The sequence below is a fragment of the Epinephelus lanceolatus genome, chromosome 22 (genome assembly GCF_041903045.1).
Source record: "Epinephelus lanceolatus isolate andai-2023 chromosome 22, ASM4190304v1, whole genome shotgun sequence".
NCBI classification, from domain to species: domain Eukaryota; kingdom Metazoa; phylum Chordata; class Actinopteri; order Perciformes; family Serranidae; genus Epinephelus; species Epinephelus lanceolatus.
In genome coordinates, this window is record NC_135755.1 from 27,995,772 (window position 1) to 28,020,095 (window position 24,324).

At 42.1% G+C, this 24,324-nt stretch overlaps 1 protein-coding gene across 1 annotated transcript in view; it reads right to left on the minus strand.

Annotated features, from left to right (window-relative positions):
* Positions 1–147: 147 nt before the first annotated feature.
* The window catches only part of dnah2 (dynein, axonemal, heavy chain 2), a 62,433-nt gene continuing 38,256 nt past the window's right edge, over positions 148–24,324 (minus strand). The window contains exons 54-88 of the mRNA XM_078164410.1: positions 24,139–24,269; positions 23,807–23,956; positions 22,688–22,855; positions 22,195–22,355; positions 21,852–21,991; positions 20,349–20,481; positions 20,127–20,266; positions 19,770–19,980; positions 19,435–19,551; positions 18,536–18,677; positions 17,979–18,148; positions 17,578–17,694; positions 16,620–16,784; positions 16,394–16,516; positions 16,112–16,260; positions 15,859–15,925; positions 15,037–15,187; positions 14,718–14,866; positions 14,428–14,561; positions 13,734–13,878; positions 13,275–13,474; positions 12,815–12,941; positions 12,380–12,566; positions 11,956–12,104; positions 11,535–11,718; positions 11,108–11,298; positions 10,717–10,908; positions 10,262–10,446; positions 9,337–9,571; positions 7,330–7,481; positions 6,531–6,645; positions 3,400–3,576; positions 1,748–1,822; positions 573–723; positions 148–357 (exon numbers count right to left, since the gene is read on the minus strand). Coding sequence (XP_078020536.1) covers positions 203–357; positions 573–723; positions 1,748–1,822; positions 3,400–3,576; positions 6,531–6,645; positions 7,330–7,481; positions 9,337–9,571; positions 10,262–10,446; positions 10,717–10,908; positions 11,108–11,298; positions 11,535–11,718; positions 11,956–12,104; positions 12,380–12,566; positions 12,815–12,941; positions 13,275–13,474; positions 13,734–13,878; positions 14,428–14,561; positions 14,718–14,866; positions 15,037–15,187; positions 15,859–15,925; positions 16,112–16,260; positions 16,394–16,516; positions 16,620–16,784; positions 17,578–17,694; positions 17,979–18,148; positions 18,536–18,677; positions 19,435–19,551; positions 19,770–19,980; positions 20,127–20,266; positions 20,349–20,481; positions 21,852–21,991; positions 22,195–22,355; positions 22,688–22,855; positions 23,807–23,956; positions 24,139–24,269 — 5,338 coding nt within the window. The 3' untranslated portion in view covers positions 148–202. The remainder of the gene's footprint in view (positions 358–572; positions 724–1,747; positions 1,823–3,399; positions 3,577–6,530; positions 6,646–7,329; positions 7,482–9,336; positions 9,572–10,261; positions 10,447–10,716; positions 10,909–11,107; positions 11,299–11,534; positions 11,719–11,955; positions 12,105–12,379; positions 12,567–12,814; positions 12,942–13,274; positions 13,475–13,733; positions 13,879–14,427; positions 14,562–14,717; positions 14,867–15,036; positions 15,188–15,858; positions 15,926–16,111; positions 16,261–16,393; positions 16,517–16,619; positions 16,785–17,577; positions 17,695–17,978; positions 18,149–18,535; positions 18,678–19,434; positions 19,552–19,769; positions 19,981–20,126; positions 20,267–20,348; positions 20,482–21,851; positions 21,992–22,194; positions 22,356–22,687; positions 22,856–23,806; positions 23,957–24,138; positions 24,270–24,324) is intronic.

The following is a 24,324-nucleotide window of genomic DNA, read 5'->3' on the forward strand; positions in this document are numbered from 1 at the left end:
TGACTCAGTCTATTTCTTGTTAAAGCCCAGGTGCGAGAGCCTGCTCAACAGAATGCAACACATTTGAGAAGTAACAGTGTTTAAATGTAAAAATTCATTTTAAAAATTTTGTAAAAAGCACATAACACACTCACACATTGACTCGGATACTGTCCTGATGATATTTATTATTTGCTTTAGCAAGTCATTTACTTTCAGGCCTTTAGCTGTCCAGGCTCATGAGAAGAGCAGTCCCTCTCTTGATCCAGTGGTCTGGGGTCACTGCTCCGGATTTGAGTTCCACACCAACCACAAAAGATGGCCGGCCTGCGCCACCTGAACGTACCGGGAAGTAGTAACACGGACACAAGTACGTACCTACACACACGCGCACACACACACACACACACACACACACACACAGAGCTGAGATGGCAAAACCACAGTGCCTGACAACATGAACTATATACAAACAGATGGCGAAAACAAGAAACCAATGCTGAATCATTCTAAATAAAATAAAACAGAGGAGGAAAGACAGTTGGTGGTACGAAATACGGAAATCCCTGACAAAAAAGTCCCAGACAACTCACCCTTGGCTGCCTTCTTGCGGTTTTCCACAGGTTTGAAGTGGATGGTGGGGATGGGACAGACCATCTGCATGGGTTCAGCTTCCACCAGACAGGAGTTCTTCTTGTCCCAACCAGCCCCCTCCAGGTACAAACCTCGGACATATACTCCTTCCTGTAGGGGGGAGAGGCAGGGAGGAGAGGTAATGAGCAAGGAAACAAGGGAGAAAAGCGAGGGAGCAATCAGGGAAGGGGTAAGTCGAGAGATAAAAACACTTGTTTGGAGGTGACATTTTGCATACGGCTTTGAAAAAAATGTTTATGACAAATAGCCATGCCAATTAGTTAATGAAACTGAGACAGACACAAAGTGGGAGGGGTGAGTTAAGGGAAAGGGGAGGGCTGCAGGGAAAAAGAAGGAGGGAGGAGAGATGGAGGAGGCACAGAGAAAGATGGAAGAGATAGGTTAGAAGGAAGGCAAGGGGAGAGGAAAAACGAGAGTGGCACAGAAAGGAGAGAAGAATGGGAAGCAGTAGGTCATTAGGGAGAGAGTAAGTGAAGAGAAGCTGCCAAGGGGAAAGACGGTGGGGAGAAGAGGGGTTGGAGGAGGGAGGAGAGACAAGACATAAGGAGAACGAGGGAGGGGAGGAGAGCAGCAGAGAGGAAGGAAGAGAGGGCAGAAGGAAGTAGAGTCGGAGAGCTAAAAAGAAGCAAGAGGGAAGCAGCGCAAAAGACAGGAAGAGCTGGAAGTGTGCATTAGTTTTGGAGTAGCGTAGGGAGGCAAAGTGGAGGAAAAGGAGAGAGAAGTGAGGGGAGGCACAGAGGAGTTGATGCTGAGAGGAGAGAGAAATAAGATGGAGTGAGTGAGTTACAATGACAGACATCCTGAAGTGGGAGCAACAAGACAAATTTAAACACTTTCCACCAGTATCAAAATTTGAATTGTAAAACTGCTTCAGAAAAAAATTAAAATGCAAGAGCAGATTTGTGGAATGGGAAGAGAGAGATGCAAAGTGGCGTGGTGCTTTGAATTAAAATAGGTTTTTCGGGAAAAAACACACAGAGAATGTTTGAGTAGAAATGAAAAATGTGATGGAAAGTGCCGATGCCACCTGAAAACTAATGGCTCAGAAAGAGTGGTCTGATGGTAAGTTTATGGAAATCTGTATGGAAATAGAAATGTGTGTATAAGAAGTCACCTTGGGCGGGTAAAGGAGGTTGCTGTCATCGACAGTGGACACTATAAACTCCCAGGACAATGTGTCCACTGATATCTGCAAGAACAGGTCAACACAATGTTAAAATTTGGTATGAACAACTGTTACTGGTCCAAATGTCAACAAGAACATTTTCATTCATTGCAGTGGAGCCATACATATATATATATATATATATATATATATATATATATATATATATATATATACATATATATATATATATATATATATATATATATATATACATATATATATATATATATATATATATATATATATATATATATTATTATTAATTTTTTTTTTTTTTTTAAATAAACAGTGTAAGTGACAGGTATAGATGCACATCTGGTAGAAAACTTGCTCAATTGTCTTAAAGGTCCAGTGTTTAGGATTTGGTGGCATCTAGTGGTGAGGTTGCAAAACTGAAACTTCACCCTTGTGCCAAGTGTGTAGTAGAACTACAGTGGCAGACGTGAAAGCAGGAACGGCCATATCTAGAGCTGGTGTTTGATTTGTCCGTTCTGGGCTACTGTAGAACAACATGGTGGACTACGTGGAAGAGGACCCACCACTTTACCTTGCCATCAGACAGTTCTGTCCAACAGGGTACTGTTGGAAAGCTGTTATGTCCATCTATGCTCTCTTAAAAGCCACCAGACACTGCTGACAAAAACAGTAATTTTACCTCGCCAAACATGGGAGCTGCTGGTGTACCCCTGCTTCTATCAGTTTGTTTGTGTTATTGTGAGACTTTGATGAATCCAAAGTAACCCTTTCAGACACCAAAGTCAAACAATAACTCAAACAACTAACTAACTGAGGCAAAAGAAGACCAGCGACTCCTGTGTTCAATGAGGTTACATTACTGTTTTGTCAACAAAGTCTGGTGGTTTTAAGGAGAGAATAGGTAATGACTTTAGTTCACTGTTGGAGAATGCTGTCTGGTGGCAAGGTAAAGCGGTAAAAATATTCTAAATATAGCTTACACTGGTATGTGTTTTGCTGCTGCCCCTGTCCACAGCAGAACATTGCTTAGCTGTCATGGTGGTTCTCCTCCCTTCTTCGCCAAACTGGGGGCACACTGAATGCCATCTACTGTAAGTAATACATTGACTATCGATAAGTACATCATACAACCCCACTTCAAAAAATTTAAACTTTCTCTTCAATGTACAACCTTAAGTGCAGTGGTTGTTGGCTAAGAGCTGCTAAGAGGCCAAGATTAATGTATGGACTCAACAGTGCGAGAGAAAAGAGTGTTCAGCAAGTTGAGTTTGCCAAACCAGCAAAGGGGGGTTGACTGTAGAGTATATCTGAAAACCAGTCTGTTTCCCAAGGTTTTTTTCTGTGAGTATTATGTGTGCTTTGAAAATAAATGGTACGCAACTGATTTAAAGCTGTGAAAACTGAATTGTAGCTGTTGTCATCCAAACATCTTGTTTGGATTTTGTTCATTTTTCACAGTCTTCAGTTGTAGAATCACAGTTAACTGGGTTTGGTTTATGAAACCCTTTCAAAATATATGGCCATCAATCAGAAGACAATACAAGCAGTATTTCCTAACGTGGTATGTTACAACTAGATAACTGTCTTTCTGCCTATGTGGATGTGATTGTGTGAACTCTTACACAGCGCTGTCGAGCACAGGACTGCAGCACAGCCGTGAGGAAACCGTTGGGAAAGGTGAAGCCAGAGAGCCAGAACAAGTTGGGGGGCTGGGCCAACTCTGCCCAGCGTGCAAACTGATTGACTCGCTGGCAAAGATCCCTGGTCCACGCTGCCAGGGGCTTCAGCGAGGGGTACGCCTGGTGGACAGAGAGAGAGTGACACAGAGAGAGAGTGAGAGAAAGACAGTGAGAGAGTCATGGCAAATCTACAGTCATTTCATGCTTCCAGCTGTTGGCAGCCAGTCATAATGCAGGAGTGGTGTGGGAGAATTGTGTGAAAATTCTCAAGTGAGGTGTGAACATAGTGATGTTTAAATTTGAATATAACAAGTTTTACCTCCTTTGGTTGATTTGATATCGACATGATTTGTAGAGAACCACCATGATAAAAGATTCTGGTGGACAACCAATGGTACCAATGATATCTAATGTATTATGTAGTAAAATATAAGTATCAGAACAAATTAATTTTTTTGTAATCTCTAGGGCTGACTTGAAGCCTCTTTGCACTGGCATCTGTCCCTCTTATCAATAACTTTCTTCAGCCCTTTACTGCCTGGTATCTAGCTGTCTAAATGTTTGACTGTGTGTGAGCTGGTCCAAAGCATGTCACGAGTCTTCTAGGCTGAAGGCTAAAGTGAGTGGACCTTTGCCGCTGCGCCTCAGGTCCCTGGAATGCATGCCTGTGCAGATCTGGCAGGCTGAGTGTCCTGTTTTGAATTACTTTTCACATTTTGTTGGAAGGTTGTCATCATGTCCTTTGTTTCATGTAAATCTGTTTATCTGTACATTTGTTGTACTTTGCAGTTGTTGGTTTCCATAATGCGCCTGACGCTCACATGCAAACACAAGCTAGGAGGGTCTGGAGTGCGACCAACATATTGGACTGACCTTTACTACATACAATTGATTTCCTTTCATGTATTTTGTTTGACTAATATGCAAAACACACTAACTCTTCATGGCCTGTTCACACAAAGATTCACACACACACATACATATATACTTATTGTAATAGGGGGATGAAAGCATTTTTACATATTTGCCACCCAGGAGGGAGTGACCATGGCATCAGTGACATGTCATTACCACTATACATTCACATTATGGTTATGCACATCTCCTCCAAATTTTAGACATGCACATATGCTTTACAGCCCCTAAACACAAACATACACATACATACAGCAAAGCCCTGTGAAGAAACCAGATACAAAATGGCCGGAGACAGAGAGGCAGGCAGGCCAAAATTAAAGCCATGAGTCTGTGAGCTCAGAACTAATGACAGGCTGCCATGCCAAGGAGGGGCGGAGAAGAGAGGGATGAAGGGATGAATAAGGGCAGAGAGTCTATGAGGGGGCTGTTGTTGCTGCGTAGACCAGATGAGGCATGAAGAGATTGAGAGAAAGAGGAGAGCAGAATGGAGGGAACACAATACGGAAGAAAAAAAAGAATGAGATATAGAGGGAAAGAAAGTAGACAGTGAGTAAACCCAAGTAGGCAAAAAGAGAAATTGATGAAGTGATCAGTAGAGTAGAAGCAACAGCCCTAATAGCTGTCCAATGTGGCTATAAAAGGACACACACACACACACACACACACACACACACACACCAATGCACATACAGTGCATCCAGCAGTAATAAGCCCTTGGCTGGAGCACAATGAGCTCAGGGTCTTTTTAGGAAAGTGGAGCAGGCCTTGGAAGGTTTACTTTGCTTATTGCACTATGATCGGTCGACAGACGGTGGCTTTGTTCAGCCAGCGAGGGCCAAGGTATGCTCTACCTGATGAACAGCCACTCACAAATACACACATGCGCAAAGACACACACACACAAACATACACATCTGCATTCATGCTTTCAAGCACAGCCCATAATGAGGACAGAATCAGACACTTGAAGAAAAACACAAACTGACCTGAATGACCCCTGCTCAGTGGACACACACACACACACACACTCAAAGATATACACACATTTGTAGCTAGAATCTCTTCTAGCCCCTTGACCCAGGCTGACAGCACCCTGTGTTCTCTCTCCACTATAAAGAGAGGTCCAGTGATAATGAAGCCAGAATGGAGTGTTCGGACAGAATTACAGCTGGAATGCTGCCAGAGCCCCATCAATGTGTGTGTGTGTGTGTGTGTGTGTGTGTGTGTGTGTGTGTGCAGTTGGACAGAGGAGAACAATAAGTGTGTGTCTGTGCAGCCAGGCAGAGTGATGGATAAATACACCTTTAATAACAGACCAGTGAATCAGTACAGAGACAGGCCTGCAGCTGTTTGACTGGCTGAAGGGTGCAGAATAGATTAGTGTTGATCAGATCACAATCACAAAGATCAATACACAAAAAGTCCCAAATGAAAATCTGAATGCTCTCTGTTAAATGGCAGCACACCATAGAAATATGCTGTGTTTGCTGTGGAGAGAAAGGCTTAGCTGCAGATGAAGTCAGAATAAGTCATGGAAAAATAAACATAGCTGTCTGTCTGTATTGAAACATTATCTATGACCCTCACAAAGAAATACTGGGTCCATACTTGATTATACAGTACAGTACAGCCAAACCAATAAAGGCTGCATTTGTTTCACTGTTTACCTTGGATGTTTTCATGCTTTGCTACCTTTTTTGAAAGCGTTATTTTCTTAATTTTAATCCTCACTCAGCATACTGTAGTCCTTTGTGTCTTGTGTTATTCAAGTCCACTCAATTCTCCAAAGAGCAGCTGTCTTAATATTATTGATCCTAGCTGCACTTTTGCATTGTAGTCTGTCTGCCCACTTTATGAAGTAAGATAAAAGGAAGGTAGCAGGTGCAGTCTCCCCCCTCACTTAAGGGGGTCTCACCTCTCATACAGCATGTGCAGCACACATGCACTATGCCTATGTGCATTATCTATACATTATAAGAGAGAATTTGAGAATCGTGCCTCAAGCGGTAAAGGAAAGATAACCAGAGCATGCAAAGAATAAAGTCAGGCAGTAAAGCATCTTTGTTTTAATCTATTTTCTGTAGCCTGAAGAGAACTTGTTTTGGAGGAGGACTTAGGAAGATTGTGTGGGTGCTCTGTGTGTGTTTGTATGGTACCTTCTCCCACAGTGGTGGTACACGGGCATCATACATATAATGGAAAGTCTCTTCCAAGCTGGATGACATCACCACTGAGCCTTTGATCCCTTTCTCCAGCTCTGCCAGGGATGACCTGACACACAAATATACACAGTTACAGCAACACGTCTGTCGTTTTTACACCCTTTTGTTGTAGGTGTTTAGCAGTCATCGCTTCCTAATCTGGGTCTACTGCAAATACAGTGCACTCAGACATAGGTGAACAAATAAACAGGCTAGGTGATTGGGCAATTGTTGCCAATTTGCATCTTTGATGCTAGTGTCTATTTGTGTGGCAGGCTTCCCTTGTAAATTACTAGTTTTGATTATTTCCGTGCATTGCATTGCCCTTGTGATTGGATTAACCGCAGCAATTTGACTGTCCCATTAGGGCAACATGTTGGTAAATCATCTCAAAAGGGTGAGACCTCATGAATTCCTCAACCTAATGCTCAATAAACCTGCAAATCATTTGTCTGGTAAACAGGCTAATGCCTTCCAAAGTCACTATAATTTAGTCTCACTTTAAGTCGCCCCAACATAGTACTGATAAACTGGAATGGTATTTGTGCATCTATATGGTATGAATGCACAGTTCATCCTGGAAGATCAAAATTAAACATCCAAAAACTGACTTTCATTTGATTCCTGCCATTTTAATATCTCTATTATCTCTATTAAAACTGGCACATTACCTACTGCTTCAATAGTAACAATATAAAAACACTTGCGTTCGTGAGCCCAAACTTGACTAAGCACAAAAACATGGAGTACATACATGATGGTGTCCAGCAGGGAGTTGTATCTCTGGCTCTCTTGCAGCAGGACCACATTCAGAGGTGATGGGTTTTCCTGGAGGAGGAACCTGATGCCCTCATAGTCAATCACTGTTGGGATCTTTCCACGCACGTCTGCCAACAGCTCTAATACCTAGAAGCATGTCGCAAACATTGTACAAAAGCAGGTAAGACAGGTTAACTTACAAAGGCACTGTACACAAGAATCTGCAGTGAAGAAACTGCAGAGTCAGACCATGGACCTGCATAAAACTGGAGGACTTATGATAGTTCAGGCTAAGGCTTTTGATAATTCTTTCCAAAACACACACATACTACATACTCCTACAACAGTAACACTCCAACGACCACAAGGACTATGAAAAAGGAGCTGGATGATGAGATTAGAGCACTGAAAGTTGGTATCAGCTGGATTTTTATTGTATTTGCACTGTTCCACGCAGAGAACCTACTGCATTTGTTATACAACACCCAGTGTCTGTTAATGGAGAACACAGATTTGGCAGATGGTTTCAGAGGTCCTAAGGGATCATTTTTAAAAACAAACAGTCTGGTTCAACCTCAGTCGCTATAAATTCAGAGACAGATCTCAGCCTCAATGCAAAACAGGTGATTAATAACATGTTAAAATGGCACCTAAGTGGGATCAGCATGTAGGAATTCTACTGGAAAAGATCTGAGTTTTATGGTGTGTTGATAGCTTTTGACCTTTTTCTTTTACGAACAGAAAACATACTTGAATTTAAGATAATAAGTCAGGATGAAATGTAATAATGACAAAAGCCCTGTGCTAAAACTAAACAGCGCAGTGTTCTCCATAAAGAAGCACAGATTCCTAGATCTGTATCTTATTACACTGATGGCCGTGTGCCAGTGTTGTGTAACCATATGGATGTCTCAGCATTGCTGGGAAAAATCTGTCAAATATGGACATTGGCTTCATGAGGAAAGCCTTTTCAAGTTCTAGCTATTGATTGTTAAGTATTGACTAGTCTGCTTCAAAAACAACTGGGCTAAAAATGGCACTACGGTCATGCCGAATATATCTCAATCACAGATGCTTCGTGGCACGTTATATGCCGTGGCTGAAAAGAAAGGTCAGCATGTGATCAAGCTGCTGTGCGAGTAAATGTTTGACCCACACAACTCCCATCCAAACAAGGAGGAGGAAAACCACACCGCTTGGCACTGGCCTGGGATGTGAGAAATACACCTGCGGTTAAGAACAAGATGCTCAGTGGGTTTGCCACTAGCTTTTCCCTGACCTCAGTGATGACAGATTGCAGTCTGTGTATATCTCAAAGACAAGCTTGGCTGACAGGGTACATGCTTAAACATGAAACAACATTTGGCTAATGTCAAGTTGCAGCTGAGTGTAATTATGTTGCAGAAATATACAGTATGATCCAGAATAGTGGGGGATGATATGATGGCACACACCATCAACCTTTGGAGATCTTCTCATAGCATCTATATAAATGTAGCTATTGCTTCAGTATCATGACATCGATCCTATTTTTTTTTTTAATTTTCCATGTTCAGGTTATATGCACATCTTAGACAGTTAAATACTTGTAAAACAGGTGCTGATAATCTCATAATCATATGGATTTGTATGCAGTAGATTTAGTTATATTCTCTCCATGCAGTGTTGATTGTCTACAGTTACTGAGCATATGCTCTCAATATGGTACTGGCTGTGACCTCAATTTAAATGCTGCGAAGGGCAATGATGCTATTAGATTTAAAGAGGACAGGAGGTTAGAATTTCCTATGTTGTAACTACATGGAAATGCTCAACCTAATCTTTATAATCCACATACTCTACAACAGAGATGATACTTAACTGTAGGCCCAGTATACTGCTCAACTATGGTGTAGACATAAAAACTGTTGATCTCATTTTAGGGCAGTCTATTAAATTTAGTGTATTTCCACTCAACAAGTCATCCTTGCCCTTCCCTCCTCCCACTTTGCCTCCCCCTCACCTTATCTTCTCTACTGGGCCTGGACCCTGCAGCAGTGGGACTGGTGACCTGGGGCTGCAGGGAGAGCAGGGTGTCAAACAGCGTCCTGGTCTCAGCGATCTGGCTGGCAATGTTGGCATTAGAGTGCTGGCCAAACACCTCGGGGTGCTCTGTTGAGGGCAGCATTCTGATATATTCCTTGTATGAGGACTGGGGACCGTCACGGGGGATGTAGTAGGAGTTCAAGGAGGACAACCTGTTAGATAAAGGACGATGACAGAATACAAAGTCAGTGATATATAATGTAGTGTACAAAAATACAACAGAAGTGCGGTAATACAGTACAAAATTATCATCTGCATGCTCTGGACTTACTTTATCTGCATATGTAAATGTAACAATGTCAATAGTTAACAGTACACATGAGCACGTTTTATTTCTGGACATACTGCACAGTCTCTTGTCTGTATACCTGATAATATCCTCAGCTAGTGCTATGCTGTAACCTGTGATACTGTCAACAAAGATATTGCGCCTTTATTTGTTTCATTACCATCACGTGTGTTCACAGCACAAAAGGACTGAGACTGAGGACCAAGGGTTTGATAAAGTGCAACAGTGTGTCTGCATTTCTTAAATTGTAATAATCTGATCATGCACTTGGTGGTGCTGGCACTCTGCAACCTGCAAGGAGCTTCAGCTGGCAGTGGAAGTGGCCTCTGCTACTTTCATGTAACTGCAATTTGCTTTTACCGGGGAAAAATGGACTACATGCATTTTAAGTCTAAAACACATCTAAATGTCTAGGCATGTGTGTATCTGTAATACACACTTTTGTTTATTGAAAGTTAATACATTTGGCAGTTTGCAATTGAATCTACACTGCTTACACTGGTGCTGGTACACAAGATGTGGCAGAATAAATGCATGTGTTACAGTGTCTTACTTGAAGAAGGGCTGGTTTACAGTAGCATCACAGAAGTAGTCACTGATGTATGTGGTTAGAAGACGTCTGTCCCAGTCATCTGTTACATGACCTCCGTAGTTGACACCAGCAATGAGGTACTTCAGTGCATCCCAGGGAATCTCCTCATACTCATTCAGGTACAGGCTCAGCAGACTCTCACTCACCTATTGGGATGGCCTTAACAGAGTGACTTTACAATGCAAGACACAGACTAATAAGTAAAGCAACAAAAAATTCTCTGCCACAAAAAGTAGTAACAGTAAACATGGACTGGAGAGGAAGAAATGTGACATGCAAACACAATAAATGCAACTCAATTTCATACATTTGAACTGATTGTCATTGTTCATTAGTCTGTCTGGCCCTCAGTCTGACAGGGTGCAAAATGGCTTTCAACTGTCACTGTTTCCTTTAGTATCGGAAGAGGCTCTGACCTCAAAATCAGAATCGTTGAATCCATAGATAATGTTCCAGCCCAGCTGTAGAAACTTCTTCCTTTCCAGCAGGATGCTGTGAAAAAAGCAGAGGGAGAAGAGCATCTTCCTGTAGAATACAGGTTTTGAGCAGCGGTTGAACTGAGCCTCCGTCACCAGCTGGTACAGACGTGTCATGTTGGCTTTCACACCCTGAAAACAACAGAGGGGCTGTGTTAACATTAGGGAGGATGTTACATGTGGGATGTAATGTAGATCTTACTGTAAATATGTGTAGGCAAATAAAACTCAACATACAAAGAACTTCTGTGTAGATTTGTTGACATATTGCAAATATGTGGCTGTACTGTGGATATCTCAAGTCTGAAAATGCACGTGTGAGCACATGCACCTTTGGTGGTTCCGTGGTCATCTTGATGCCAGCCTGCAGGATGGTAATGGGAAATTCGGGGTGTGGCGAAGAGCTGAGCCAGAGTCTGAAGTTTGAGTGGGGCTTCTGCACCTGTAGCTGCTCCACCAGCTTGTCGAGCTCAGGCATCCAGGAGAGAGAGAGGTGACAGTTGGCAAGGAACACCCAGTGACCTGGGCACAGGAAAAGAGGGCTTGAGATAAACTGATATAACCTGTTCAGATTTTTATGTCATGTCTGGTTGTTTTGTGTGTTTGGGTAATACTGTGATGACCATAACAGAAAGAAAATGCATAATCCAAGTAGTTCGTACACTTTGTTGAGCACGAGTCACATTTGAAACTAAATGAAACTGTTGTGGAAGAAAAATAACACTTTTAAAAGAAACACAAAGTAATTGGTGTCGTACCTTTCTTGATGCCCTCCTCTATCAAGTTTTTAGCGATGGGGGCCTGTCCCTGGCCCAGAGAGAGAGCATGGAAGTGCTTGCTCATACCAGATGCCTCAGCCAACTGTAGTAATGCTCCTGTGGGGTCCACCCCAGGAGACAGAACAAAGATCAGAGGCGTACTGCTGGTAGATTGCTCTACAACCTGGGGATAGGACAAAGTAGAGTCAGTAAAAAAGGACAAAGAAAGCAAAAATAAATGAGCCAAGAAGGTGTAACTCAACTGACACCAAACAGAAAGTTTTCAAGTACGCTACAATCAAATACAATTATGCAAATGAGATGACTTAAAACATTTGTGTCATTCAAATTCAAAGCTTCAAATCTAATTCTCAAGATGGAAGAAGCAATGGGGATTAAATAAATAACAGCAGACACTCACAGCCTTCATATCGAGAACAGGTGGCTCCACAAAGCGAGAGCCGAGGTTGTTAACGATGAAGGAGATGACGCACAAGGAGACGCGGTCCTGACGCAGGGAGCGCACTATCAGCATCTTCTGGAGCTCATTACAGTTGTTCTCCCAGTCACCTAGAAGACAAGAAAAACAGATGAAAGGTAAAACAGGAATTCAGAGGTGAAGGAGGGCAGTTTGGAAATAAGAATGGAATATGTATGATTAACATTATGTGCATACTTCATGAGCCCTGAGTGGGGACATTTTCATACTGAAACCTATCAATGTATAGCAACATTAACAAACTGCCTTTCTCACAGGGTTCAACTTCATTGTTCCTAGTAAAAATATTTTTTTCTCATTAATTAAGTATCAAGAAAAAAGAAAAACCTCCACAACACATACAGACCTGGTAGTGTGGCTTGCTCTGGCTCAGCACTGGTGAACCACAGGTTCCAGTCTCGAGGGTACTGTTCAAAAGAGGCCATGATGCCATGGAAGTTGGGCAGCTTGTCCAGCTCTGTGATGTTGTCCCAGCTGGAGTCTGCCAGCCAGCTGGTGCAAGGGTTGTCCATCTGATCCTCCCTATCAAGTACCTAGAAAAAAAAAAAAGGAAACATATCCTTATGGCTATGAGAATCTTGGGAAAACATATTGAGTATGACAGCGTTGTCTTTGAGGGGAAGTAAAACATGTCCATGCCTCAACATTTAAATACACAATGGACTGTCTTCTGGGGCATCAAGTGTGTTATAGGCCTTTGAAAATAAAAAGTTTGTCCTGTTGGATATCTTTAATCAAATACAATGAAAATAAAGTGTTTGTATCTGTTCTGTTTTCTTACGATCCCTCCACGGAGGAAGAAGTTGTACTCATCCATGTTGAGTTTGCCAGCCACCTCCAGGATTTTGGCACACATCTGGAAGCTGAAGAGCAGCTTGTGGACCTCAAACAGACCACGACACGTGTACCTGCAGAGGATGACGTAGTGGGTTAACTTAAGTCAGCTTACGGACATTGTCTATATTTGTAATTAATCATATCAGACACTTAAAATTGCAATAAGTGAACTGATAACTTATGACACAAACATCTTTATCAGCATGGGAGTATGTGAATGGATGAATATTAAGTGCTTTGTCTGTTTGTCAGCACAGTTAAACAGCTTATTTGTACATTGTAAAAACCCCATGGTCTTTTTTTGTGCATACAAACCATCTTCTGACTGGAATTCAATAAACCCACAAATAATTGCATGGTAAATAATTTATGAGAAGGGCCTCTCTTGATGCATCCTTGCTTACCTGTACACTGCATATGTGTGGTAGTCATTGAGGTTGGTAATCCTTTCCTCCAGCTTGTGGCTGTGCTTGCTTTTTTCAATGCTAAAGTTAAACAGGTTAATGTAGGCATCCAGTGAGAACTGGTACATCGGGTCGATGCGGCCCATGTCATTTAAGATGAAGAAAAGAATGGAGGCTCGCTGGGCACATGGGCGATAGGCCTGTTAGGAAAGAGCACTTGAAGTTATGTACACATACAGTACTATATGCACAAAATGACATGCAAACAAACCATTTTTATTATCAGTTACTATATGACATAAATATGTGCTCCATATCTAATAACAAATGACAACTTTCCAGAACCTGTGTTAAACTTTGTCTTACCAATGGTCCAACACCATAAAGGTTTTCAATTTATCCTACAGCCCAAAAACCCCCTCTGCCCCAATCCTTTCATCACTGGCACCAGCACCTGACCTCTCTAGCAGAGTCGATCTTGATCTCGGTCTGTTCACTGCTCTCCAGCTGCTCTGATACCTCAGTGGCTGTCACTTTGGATGTCTGCAGGACGTTCACCAGCTGCACATCATCCAGCAGTGAACCGGTAGCCTCATTTAGCAACCTGGTAGATGCACACATACAACATGTTTTATCTATTTTCTATTGAAATTTTTTTAATAATTTTGGAAGCCTGTACTCAAACATTTTGTCAGAAGTGTTTGACTGTCTTTCCACGGTGACATTAACATTTGGAATTAAAAGAAAACCTTGAGACCCAACCATGTTTCGTCTTTATGTGACAGAATCAGGTCACTTTGCTATCAAGTTGCTAAATGAGATTTAATGGTGGGTGTTGAGTGTTAATCAACTGCTCCTCTGGAAGGTGCTTGTTGCTAAGGTACTAATAAATGACTAACAATAGTTCATAAGGTAGAGCTAGCTATCTGGTTGCTAATTTCTAAAACCTGTAGCAACAGCAGAGGTAAGGTTATTTAGATAAGTAAAGGAATTTACTACTCTTTTGGGCCTCCAATAAATCTTGATTTAAATACTTTAAATCACTGACTCTGAGGGAGGTTGGTCTTGCTGCCATCTCTACTGTTATTCAAAACTTGCTTAACATTTACCAGGGTGACAACAAATGAATTTATTATTACTGTTACAAGCCCACCTGAGGATCTCATCCTCCAGCTCCTGCAGGCTTTTCTTGCCAGAGGCAATGCTGATCACCAAAGAGTCCTTCTGTTCTTCTAGCTCTGGACGCTCCTTACGCACCACAATTCCCAGTAGTTGGGCCTCCAGACCCTGCACACACACACACACACACACACACACACACACACACACAATCCCACATACACAAACAGAATTTAAGCTTATAATCTTAAAATGCACCAGAGTGAACCATAGCCACAACACACACACACACACACACACACACACACACACACACACACACACCTGCTCTTTGACAGCAAAGTTGACTATGGTGGTCTTTGTAGAAATCTCTGGCGTGTAGTGGGGGTTAGACAGTTTGGTGGTGATGTAGAAACGAAACTCTGGGCTGTACTCCACCTCTTTATCACCTAGCTTCAGCATCAGCCTGCCACCTGGAGAGAGTACACACAAATGTACACCCATACTCACAAGGATTCAGGCATGCCCTTATATTTAGCATAAGACTTAGTTCAAAAACTTTAACAGCTGGTATTTTCGTTTGTAAATTTATAGATGTGTGTGTGTGTGTGTGTGTGTGTGTGTGTGTGTGTGTTTGTCTGACCTATCCGAGTCAGGGATTTGTTAAGAACTGGATTGAGAGAGGGGTCCAACTCCTCCTGGACATTCTGCAGCAGAACAGGATTCCCAAACTGGATGGCATTCTCCAGCACCCGCAGGTAATCTGGCATTTGAAAGTCTATTACTTTCAGGCCCTGCACATGTGGACACACATACACACAGGGGGGCAGAAAGAGAAATTAATTATGTATAACCTTTATTTAATCAGGTAGTCTCATTCAGATGAAAGTGTCTTTTGCAAGTGAGGCCTGAGTACAGGTGGAGCAACAGAACAGAGATAAGGCACACAACAAAACAGCCTGTCACACACCAGCACATACCAACAGCATCAGAAATGGTCACACAAATCCCTAAAAATGCTTAAATTTCAAAATTTAATTTATCCAATGGAACAAGATTTTTAGTGTCATTTGAGGTTAAAACCATTTATAATGTGCAAAGTGCTGGAAGGCAGTCTTCCCAGTTTCAGTATTTACTCATGGGGTATTAAGTTAGTCAGTTCAGAAATTGGGTCTGACGAACTGCAGTTTTTAAATTTGAACGTGATTCTGTGTGTTACATAAACACAGTTAGAGTATCTGAAATGTGATCTACTGCGTACATAAGCATTCTAGCTGTAAACACACTTAACGGTTGTAAAATTTGACTGCATTTCCTGTCCTCTCTGGATAATCTTAAGCAAAATAATGTTTCCTATGTAGACACTCAAATATCCATGCTCGTTCCAGAGATGTCACTCTCCAACAGTAAAGACACAACAACATGGAATACGAATCTGAATAAGATCGGCTGAGTCAAGACTTACTCTCTTCATCTCCATATTCTTGATCCACTTCAGAGATTGGCCTTGAGGGTCCACCATCAGTGGCCATCTTGAAAGAATTAAAAGTCAACTTTTATTTTACGTATGAAATGCATGTTTTGTACAGTGAAGACAACCAAATCCAAATCCAAGAAAAACAAATCCCAAAGCATTTTAAATTTAGTATACTTACTAGACTACAGCTAATCTGAGCTAATAAAGCCTTACATAACGAACTGTGTCGAGATGTACTGACCGGTTACCGCGGGTGACGATAATTCCATTCTCAGTAGAGAATGCGTCAGAGGGCAGGCCCTGAATGTTCCAGTCCCTCACTGCTGTAGGCTTGGACATAAAAGTCGCAAAACTGAACCCTGGTGTGCATGGGATCGCTAAGTCCAGTACCTGAAGAAAGGACAAACAGAGGGCGAGAGGGAAAGAAAGAAAGGAAGGAGAAAGAAAGAGTGGGGTTTTGTTTCACTGCACATTAGGATATATGTTTTTATGAGGTGTGTGTCTGAGTGTTTCTGTGCCTCACCTCCTTCATCCAGATAGCAAGCAACCCATCTCTATAGTTGGAGAGGAAGGGTCCCATGTAGGACAGAAAAGAAGCTGCTAACAAACAGTCTCCAACCAGGTATCCCATGTTTTCCTCAAGACCCTGTAGCACACACACAAACCCTGATTACACAGCAATGCTTGTGTGATTTTTTATTTATGTATTTTTCAAATGTTTGTTGTGTGTGCACATGTGTATGGCCTACAGCAACTCTCTCCTCCCAGCGAACCCTCTCTCCAGCGAGTCCGGTCACCAGTTTGTCAGCTCGGTCCAGTTTCATCTCCATCTCAGCTGATTTCTTCTTCAACTTCTCCTTCATTGCCAGCTTCTCACCGTGCTGCTGTTTCAGCTGCTCTAGCTTCTCCCCCACCTGTCCGCACATAAAAATTTTATTAGGTCCACCAACAGACACGTTTGAAAGCATGTAAAAAATACTCTGCTATGATTAATATTTTGTTTAATAATATTTCCCCACATAGCAAATTTAAAAAACCTTTGAAAAGGGGCAGGAATTGAGAAATTCTGGATCAGGCCTCCATCCTGCCCACTATCACTGTTTGTATGTTTAGGTTTTGCTCTCTGCCTTCTGTGGTGCTGGCAGAGAACTACTTGGGCTGAACCAGTTGACTGGTGAAAGAGCAGTGTGCATCAAGATGGCTTATGTTAGTGTGAGAGGAATTATTGGAGAGATCTAGCCATACATGTTTCGGCCTCACTCAGACCCAGACTCAGATAAGGAATCTGTTGTACACCAAATTCTGCAACTAACAAATTTATCAAAGTGGTAGGTGCAGTTTTTTTACTTGTTTATGTTGATTGTTACCTTGTAGCCTAACTGGCAGTGGCTGACACAGTGTTAATGGTTGTGAAACATGCAGTAATATCTGCTATGATGGGGTTTTGATTGACAGTGGAAGAGAGCTCCGGAGTCCAGTGTACATCCAAAAACTGCACAATCTACCATGTTTGCTGTCAAAACCTTTACTATGCTAATGCTAATGTTTCTCTCTGTACTGACAAATCCGCTCTGCACTGGGGGTTTCAGGCAGGTGTTGTGTTAAAGTCTGTCCCCCTGTTGATGTATAATACTACTGGTGCACTCATATATAAACTTGACTTGAGGTAGTGTCTAAATGTCTATTAGGATGCACTGAGCTCCATACCTCTCGCAGTTTGCTCTGGGCTGCAGCCAGAGCAGCCTGTTTTTCTGCTAACTGGGCTGTGGCAGCATTCAGTTGAGCCCGCTTTGGTTCCACCACCCTGTAGATACGCCCATACACCTGGAGGAACAATGCACACATCCATGGGTTTAGTTTTGCTTTCTATCTTCTTGGTCATAGTATATTCATTTAACACATAGGTCTCATTGTTTTGTGATTGCTGTGCTTATTTTGGCAGCTGCTTTCTTCTGCTGCAATGCAGTAATGAACAGAGTGCATACAGCTCAATCAATTACATATTATTTATTACAAACTATTATGTGCACTTGTGGGTTGATGGTGACTATTCATATCGGTAAGCATGTAAAAGTGTGTGCGTGTGTGTGATTGTGTGCTGCTACTACCTCCATGGCCCTGACCCACATACAGAGGGACTTTGCAGCCAGTGATACTTTGCCGATGATCTCTGGCTGGAAGTCTGCCTGTCTGCAGTAGTGGCCGATCTTCTTCAACACACGGTCCGATATATTGTCCTTGTCAAAGTTAACTAATGTTTTAATGAAGTTGGACTCACCTGCCAGAAAAATGTCAACGTCAAATACATCAGAAAATCATAACAATCAAAAAATGTTATATACATTAAATGTGGCTCTCAGTAATTCTTAATTCATTTCCTTATTTCCCTACTTTCTCCTGCTGAAATCCTCTTTGTAAAATGAAAACAGAGGAGAGTAGTGAATATTACAAATGACATTACTGAGGGGAAATCTAATATAGTATTTTCAATTCCCCTCTCTCCAGTTACATCTTTCCTTTCTTTAGTGAAACTGTTCACAATCTGTACTTGTCTGGTTTCACTCTATTCATTTTTTGGAGCACTTCAGTTTGCCCAATTACTTTGTTTCTGTGCCAAATCCTCCCTTCATCCATCCCTAAACTCTGCACTGTTGTTGTCTCTCACCCAGCTGTCTCTTGGCCTCTGCCCAGGTAGGCTCTTTGCCCAGAAGGGTCATGACAGCATGCATCACTGTCTCCACCAGTGCTGGGGGACGGCCGTATGACTTGATCTCTGTCATGTCCTTCTTATTCAGAGACTCCAGAGCCTACGTGCAAAAAGAGAAAGGAAAAGAAATACGTGGATGCAAGAAGGCACAGTTTTTGCCGAGTCATGTTTAATTAAAAATCAGACAGACAGAGAGTACACACTCAAGTGAGAAGGTGCAGTAAAGACAGAATGACCAACACACAGAGGGACTACAGACCTGCCAATCTGTATGTAATTTGCATAGCAGGTACGCATTTTGACATCAAAGTAAGCTGGAACAATTTGTTACTCTATACTACGCAAAAAGCTGGTGCCCCCTCTAAGATCAACTGTGCACAGTAGACTACTCAAGTCACAGCAAGAGGCAGCAGCAATTAGTGTCTGATTAAATACCCTTGCCTTCACCCAAATATCTAATTGACATATGCGTAATGCCATCTTCTGAGATTGCAATCAGATAGCAACACAACAGCGATTTTATCCCTCTAGTGCCTCCTCGTTGCTCCAGCTGGCTGGTTCCTTCTTAAACAATCTGTTATTGGTATCAAATTTTTTCATATCAGTGTATACCTAACTCCCTAAACCTAGCCTTTCAGCTAATTCAGGTGCATTTACAGTTGTTAAAATGTGATTAATGCACACTGCCCCCTTTCTTAAAGCATATATACGCAAAGTATGTACAATCTATCATTGTGGGAAGAGCAGTGATCTGCATTTAATTTTAGGTTGCCGAAGTGGTACTCAAAAAAACAATGTCCAGGGTTGGCAGGTCTGGGACTGGCAGGGTTAAAACATTCAAGAGGAAAGAACTTTACCTTCATGGCCTCTTCCAGCGCAGGCAGGGCCTCATCCAGATCTCTCTGTGCATTCTCAGCCATGGCTTTACACTCCAACTCCTCTGCTGCGATTTTCTCACTTTCAGAGCTCACCACCTCAACACAAACACACACCAATGTGTTACTGACTATTTTTGCTATTTGCCAACTACCACACACCCTTCCAAACATAAACCACTAATGTAACCTATTTCTAAATCATTACAATGACTAGTTAAGCCAGGTATGTTTGAACCACATAAATGCCTTATCAAATTATCACTTTAATCAATGTAGTGGTTGTGTGTGCATGTAAACATGTTTGTGGTGCTGACCTTCTGCTGCTTGTCAGCCTCTCTCGTCTGCTGTACGATGACAGACAGGTACTCGTCGCACTGTTTCTGGAACTCGGCCACCTGCTTCTTGGCCTCCTCGAGCTCTATAGACATGGCCTCCACCTTCTCCCGTGTGTCACTGATCTTGAAGAGGCCATTACGCAGTTTGCTCACCTGCTCCCCCAATTCACTGCGTTTCTCTGCCAACAGCCTGGATGGACACAAACACACACACACACACACACACACACAAAATCAGACCTATGTGGCCTTCAAGACACACACAAAGCATTTGCAGATAATGTGAAAGAGAAGAAAAGAGAAGCAAGAATCAGTGAAAGAGAAAGTTGTGCTTACTTCTTGAAACCAGACACCAGCTCCAGGTAGTTGGTGGGTGTCACATAATTGTGTCTCTTCAGCTCCAACTTCATCCTCTGGGACACCTGTGTAACTGACTGATGTGTGGTCACAAAGGTACTGGCAACCTTTGTCTGGATCTATGACATCATGCAACAGCATATGTAAACATGTTGATCTGACACAAAAATATCTTTATGTCTGTGTCTGCGCATGCCTCACCCCCTCTAAGGAGCCCAGCTCCAGTCCATCCAGGTACCTCTCAGCTACCTCCAGCAGTGCATCTTTGGGCCACTCACAGAACCAGTCAATAGTGGTGCAGTTGACAAGCGCTGGGTACTGGAGAATGCGGTTCCTGTTGGCAAACAGACATTTATAAATTTTATACAGGTATGTTGATATAATGCTCCCCATTATAGCCCTGGGGACTAGTGCAGATACATTTGGCAGTTGATTTGGAAAAGTCATTTGAAGACAATAATGAAACCATCATGCACCCTGAATATGCTTCAAAGTAATTTGAACTAATGCTGTTTTCCTGCAAAAGGCTGTATTTTAGGACCGGCACATTAAAACAGATGTATAAATACATGGGCAGGTTTTAGGCAGTAGCTCTTAACAGACTTATTTTGAAAGAACCTCCTACAGTAAGGTATAGCAAAGTGTGCTGAAGACCTACAGTGTGAGTCAGTAAGTTACCAGGTTAATTAGTGTAGCAGAACTCTCTGAGCTCTGGCAGTGTGATATGGATCCTTCTAGCAGCTTGTGGTCAGAGGGCCAGAACGCCTCGTCACACAGAGAATGGTGATTAGCTCTGGGTAATGTTGCCTGCCAGCCCAATTAGCAGCATTATGTGTGACCAGTACCCTGTGCCGCTAATTGCAACCAGGCCATCAATGCTTGAGGGGGAAGAGGTGTTTTTGTGAGAACAAATGTGTGTGTGACAAGGGACAGAGGGAATGAAATACAGAAAATGTGTGTACATCCAGGTGAATACAACTTCTATGTGTGTGTATGTGTCTGTGCACAGACAGCTAGCCCTCTCTTCCACGTCAGCCACACTGTTTGTAAATAGAGCAAGCCTCAGGTCCTTGCTACACAATCAGCCAAGTTACAAGACCTCATTTTCACTAGACTAAGCGACAATCAGCCATTAACACGCTGTCTGATGGTGAGGCACGACTCACTGTTCCCAGTGTAATTTTGAGGAGCTGCTGAGGGGTACTGCAGGGAATAATAACCCTGTAGATGACCACCAGTGTATTTAAATTCCTTCATTTACGGGCACAAGTGTGTCAGCTTGCACGGATCAAAAGTGCAGCAACAGCATTATCTGGGTAAAATTCTTCCTTCGTTCAGTTAATACAAGATAACTGCAAAACAGACAACTGGACCCTATTTGGACACTACTGTGAATGCCAGTATTTAATTGTGTGTAAAATAAAATGACAATAAATGAAATGTTGTGTCATGTAATCCCTTGTTGTTCAGGCAACAATGCATGCACAGCTGCTGGAGAGATGCTGCTGCAGTGCTGGGGCTTTTCAGCTTATAAAGACTACACTGTGATTCGTATTGTGTTTATTTCCATAAACATGTGTGTAGACAACAAGAGCCAACTGGATTCTCAAAGAGAGGAAAAAAATGAAGAGGGAGGAACATATTGTGGATGAGGATATATATTATAGGACACAATGTGCTGCAAGAAACAATGCCAGAATCTACCTGAAGGGCTCTCCCACTGGGCTCAAACAGAGCACTATGTGCAGGTTGTTCCTGACTCGCTCTATCAGGTAGCTGAACAAGGAGGCAGGAGTCGCCACCACGTTGTCTTTCTTGGCAGACTCTGACAAAGCATTGCACACCTAGAGATAGAATGACAACAATTATGAGACTTGAAATTAGGTTTTCACTTCCAGTTTTACATATAAATTTTAATGATTCATAGATGCACATGATCCCACAGTGGTCAAATTAAATACATACTGGAGGCTGTGTTATTTATGGCAGATTTGGAGAGCAGATTGTAAGTCAGCCACTACAGTCAGGTCCACTACAAAATACAGACCTCAACAAACTCGTCCTGCTTGTAGAGGTTAGGCACCTCTCCAGAACTCAGAATATTATTGATGTCCTCTACGAAGGATTCGTCAACGATTTGGGTGTCGCTGAACAGGAAGACTGTGGGTTTGTTGTCCACACCAGTCAACCGATACAGCTTCTTGATGTCTGGGAAAAAAAAGGACAGAACAGAACACTACTTATATATAATGTAGCTGACTGAAGATGGGATGAGAGGAACTGTGTGCAAAGGCAGAGTAATTTATCACAAATCAAATTCAGGTTAATCAGCCAGGAGCTAAAATTTGTCACGCTTTACACTGAATATTATGTGAGTCCATGGTCATTCTAATCTTGTTTAAATTCCGTCTTTGGTTTGAGTTTTCCTTGTTTAATTTCCAGACAACAGGGATTACCTCCAGAGCAGAATGCATTAGATACAGCCATGCTTTCCTTTACTCAAACATCAGTGAATGTAAGAGTAGTGTGTTTGATCTCACCTTCTCTAAACTCCTGTTTCCGGTACTGCTTGGTGACTTCCACTTGAAACACTTGGTATTCACAAATGAAGGCGGCCATCTTAGACAGGCTCTGTCTACCAGAGCCCCCGATGCCAACCAGCAGCATGTTGCCCCTGAGCTGACTGATCACACGTACTACACGGGTTACTGTGGAAGGACAACACAAATATTATCTATATCATAAACTTCATCTGAAATCCTTTATTGACAGCATTCTTCTAACTGTCCTGTGTGTGGCCTGTACAACCAGCAAGAATTTCTTACAAATATTCAGATGCTTTGTCCTCATATCAGCATGTTATTATTATTCATATTTGCATGTGACATGAGTGAGTTTCTACATTTGAAGGCAAGCTAGATTTAGACTTAAGACTTTTTAAATGCCACTCAGAATGAAATTTAACACCAATTCTATGAGAACCAAAACTGAAAAGCTGAAAAAAGAAAAAAATAACACACAATAAAAAAATATAAAAAGTCCTACTTCCCATGTTCTTGCTTTTATAAGACTTGACAGATTGATTTAAGAAACTGTAATACTGCTCAACGCCGTACATTTAGATTAATTAATTCAATGCCATTGAAGATTTTTTAGGATCTGCAAGAATCCTGTAATAGTTTGCAATCTGTTCTCATGTTGACATAGAGCTTCAAAGAGCTTCAATATGCCTGGAAGTCCCTGCACACATACACACCATCAACACATACAACTAGTGTTGACCCATGATGTTTCTACAGTCATGTAGTGTTACTGATTTGTGGTGGCGTGTATTAAAGTGGCAGATTGACAGCAGTGTGTAGAGAGCCTTCTGAGAGGCCTTCTCTCTCTCAGCTACAGGGTAGCTTTTAGCTGTGCCTCATGCTGTGATTTTCAAAGGAGCCTCAAACTGGGCCTGAATCATAAAACTGGCAAACAGTGAACACAGCAAAGACACATCAGAGTACAGTTGACGAGGACTTCTTGAATTGATTGTGGTAATGTGCTGGATTGACAGGACAGAGTGTGATAGGCGGAACTGACGCTGTGGGTTGAAACATCAGGGGAATTTTCTGCACTGTGTGTCAATTTTAATGTGTGTGTTGTGTTCTCAGACGCACTGTGTTCAATGGCATCTTGGAAGAGCACCAGACTCATTGGCACTACACCAGGTGTCAGGTTGTAGTCCTCCAGCTGGGTCTCCATGAACTTCTTGAGATCCTTCATGTCCAGTAGGTCCTCATACACACGAGACTCACTTAGGAAATCACCTGACACACACACGCACACACAGAAATAAACACAAACACATTTGTATCTTCTCAGTCATTAGTCTTACAGTTTCATAATACCAATTTAAAATCTGAGATGTTAGAGTATTTTTACATTCATTGGTGTGACAGTGACATTGCAGTGTGTGTGTGTGTGTGTGAGCATCCAGTAATAAATGTACCAAATATTGGCGGCTGTTTGTTGTGGCAGATGCTGTGGAATGTGAGGTCAAAGAGTGTGCCCAGTTTCTCTCCCAGCAATGCAACAAAGGCCTCCATGTCACTGTGATCTACAAGTCGGTCTGAGAAAACCCTGAAATCAACAACAGAAAGTCACCATCAAATATTATTCAATTGATACACAACAA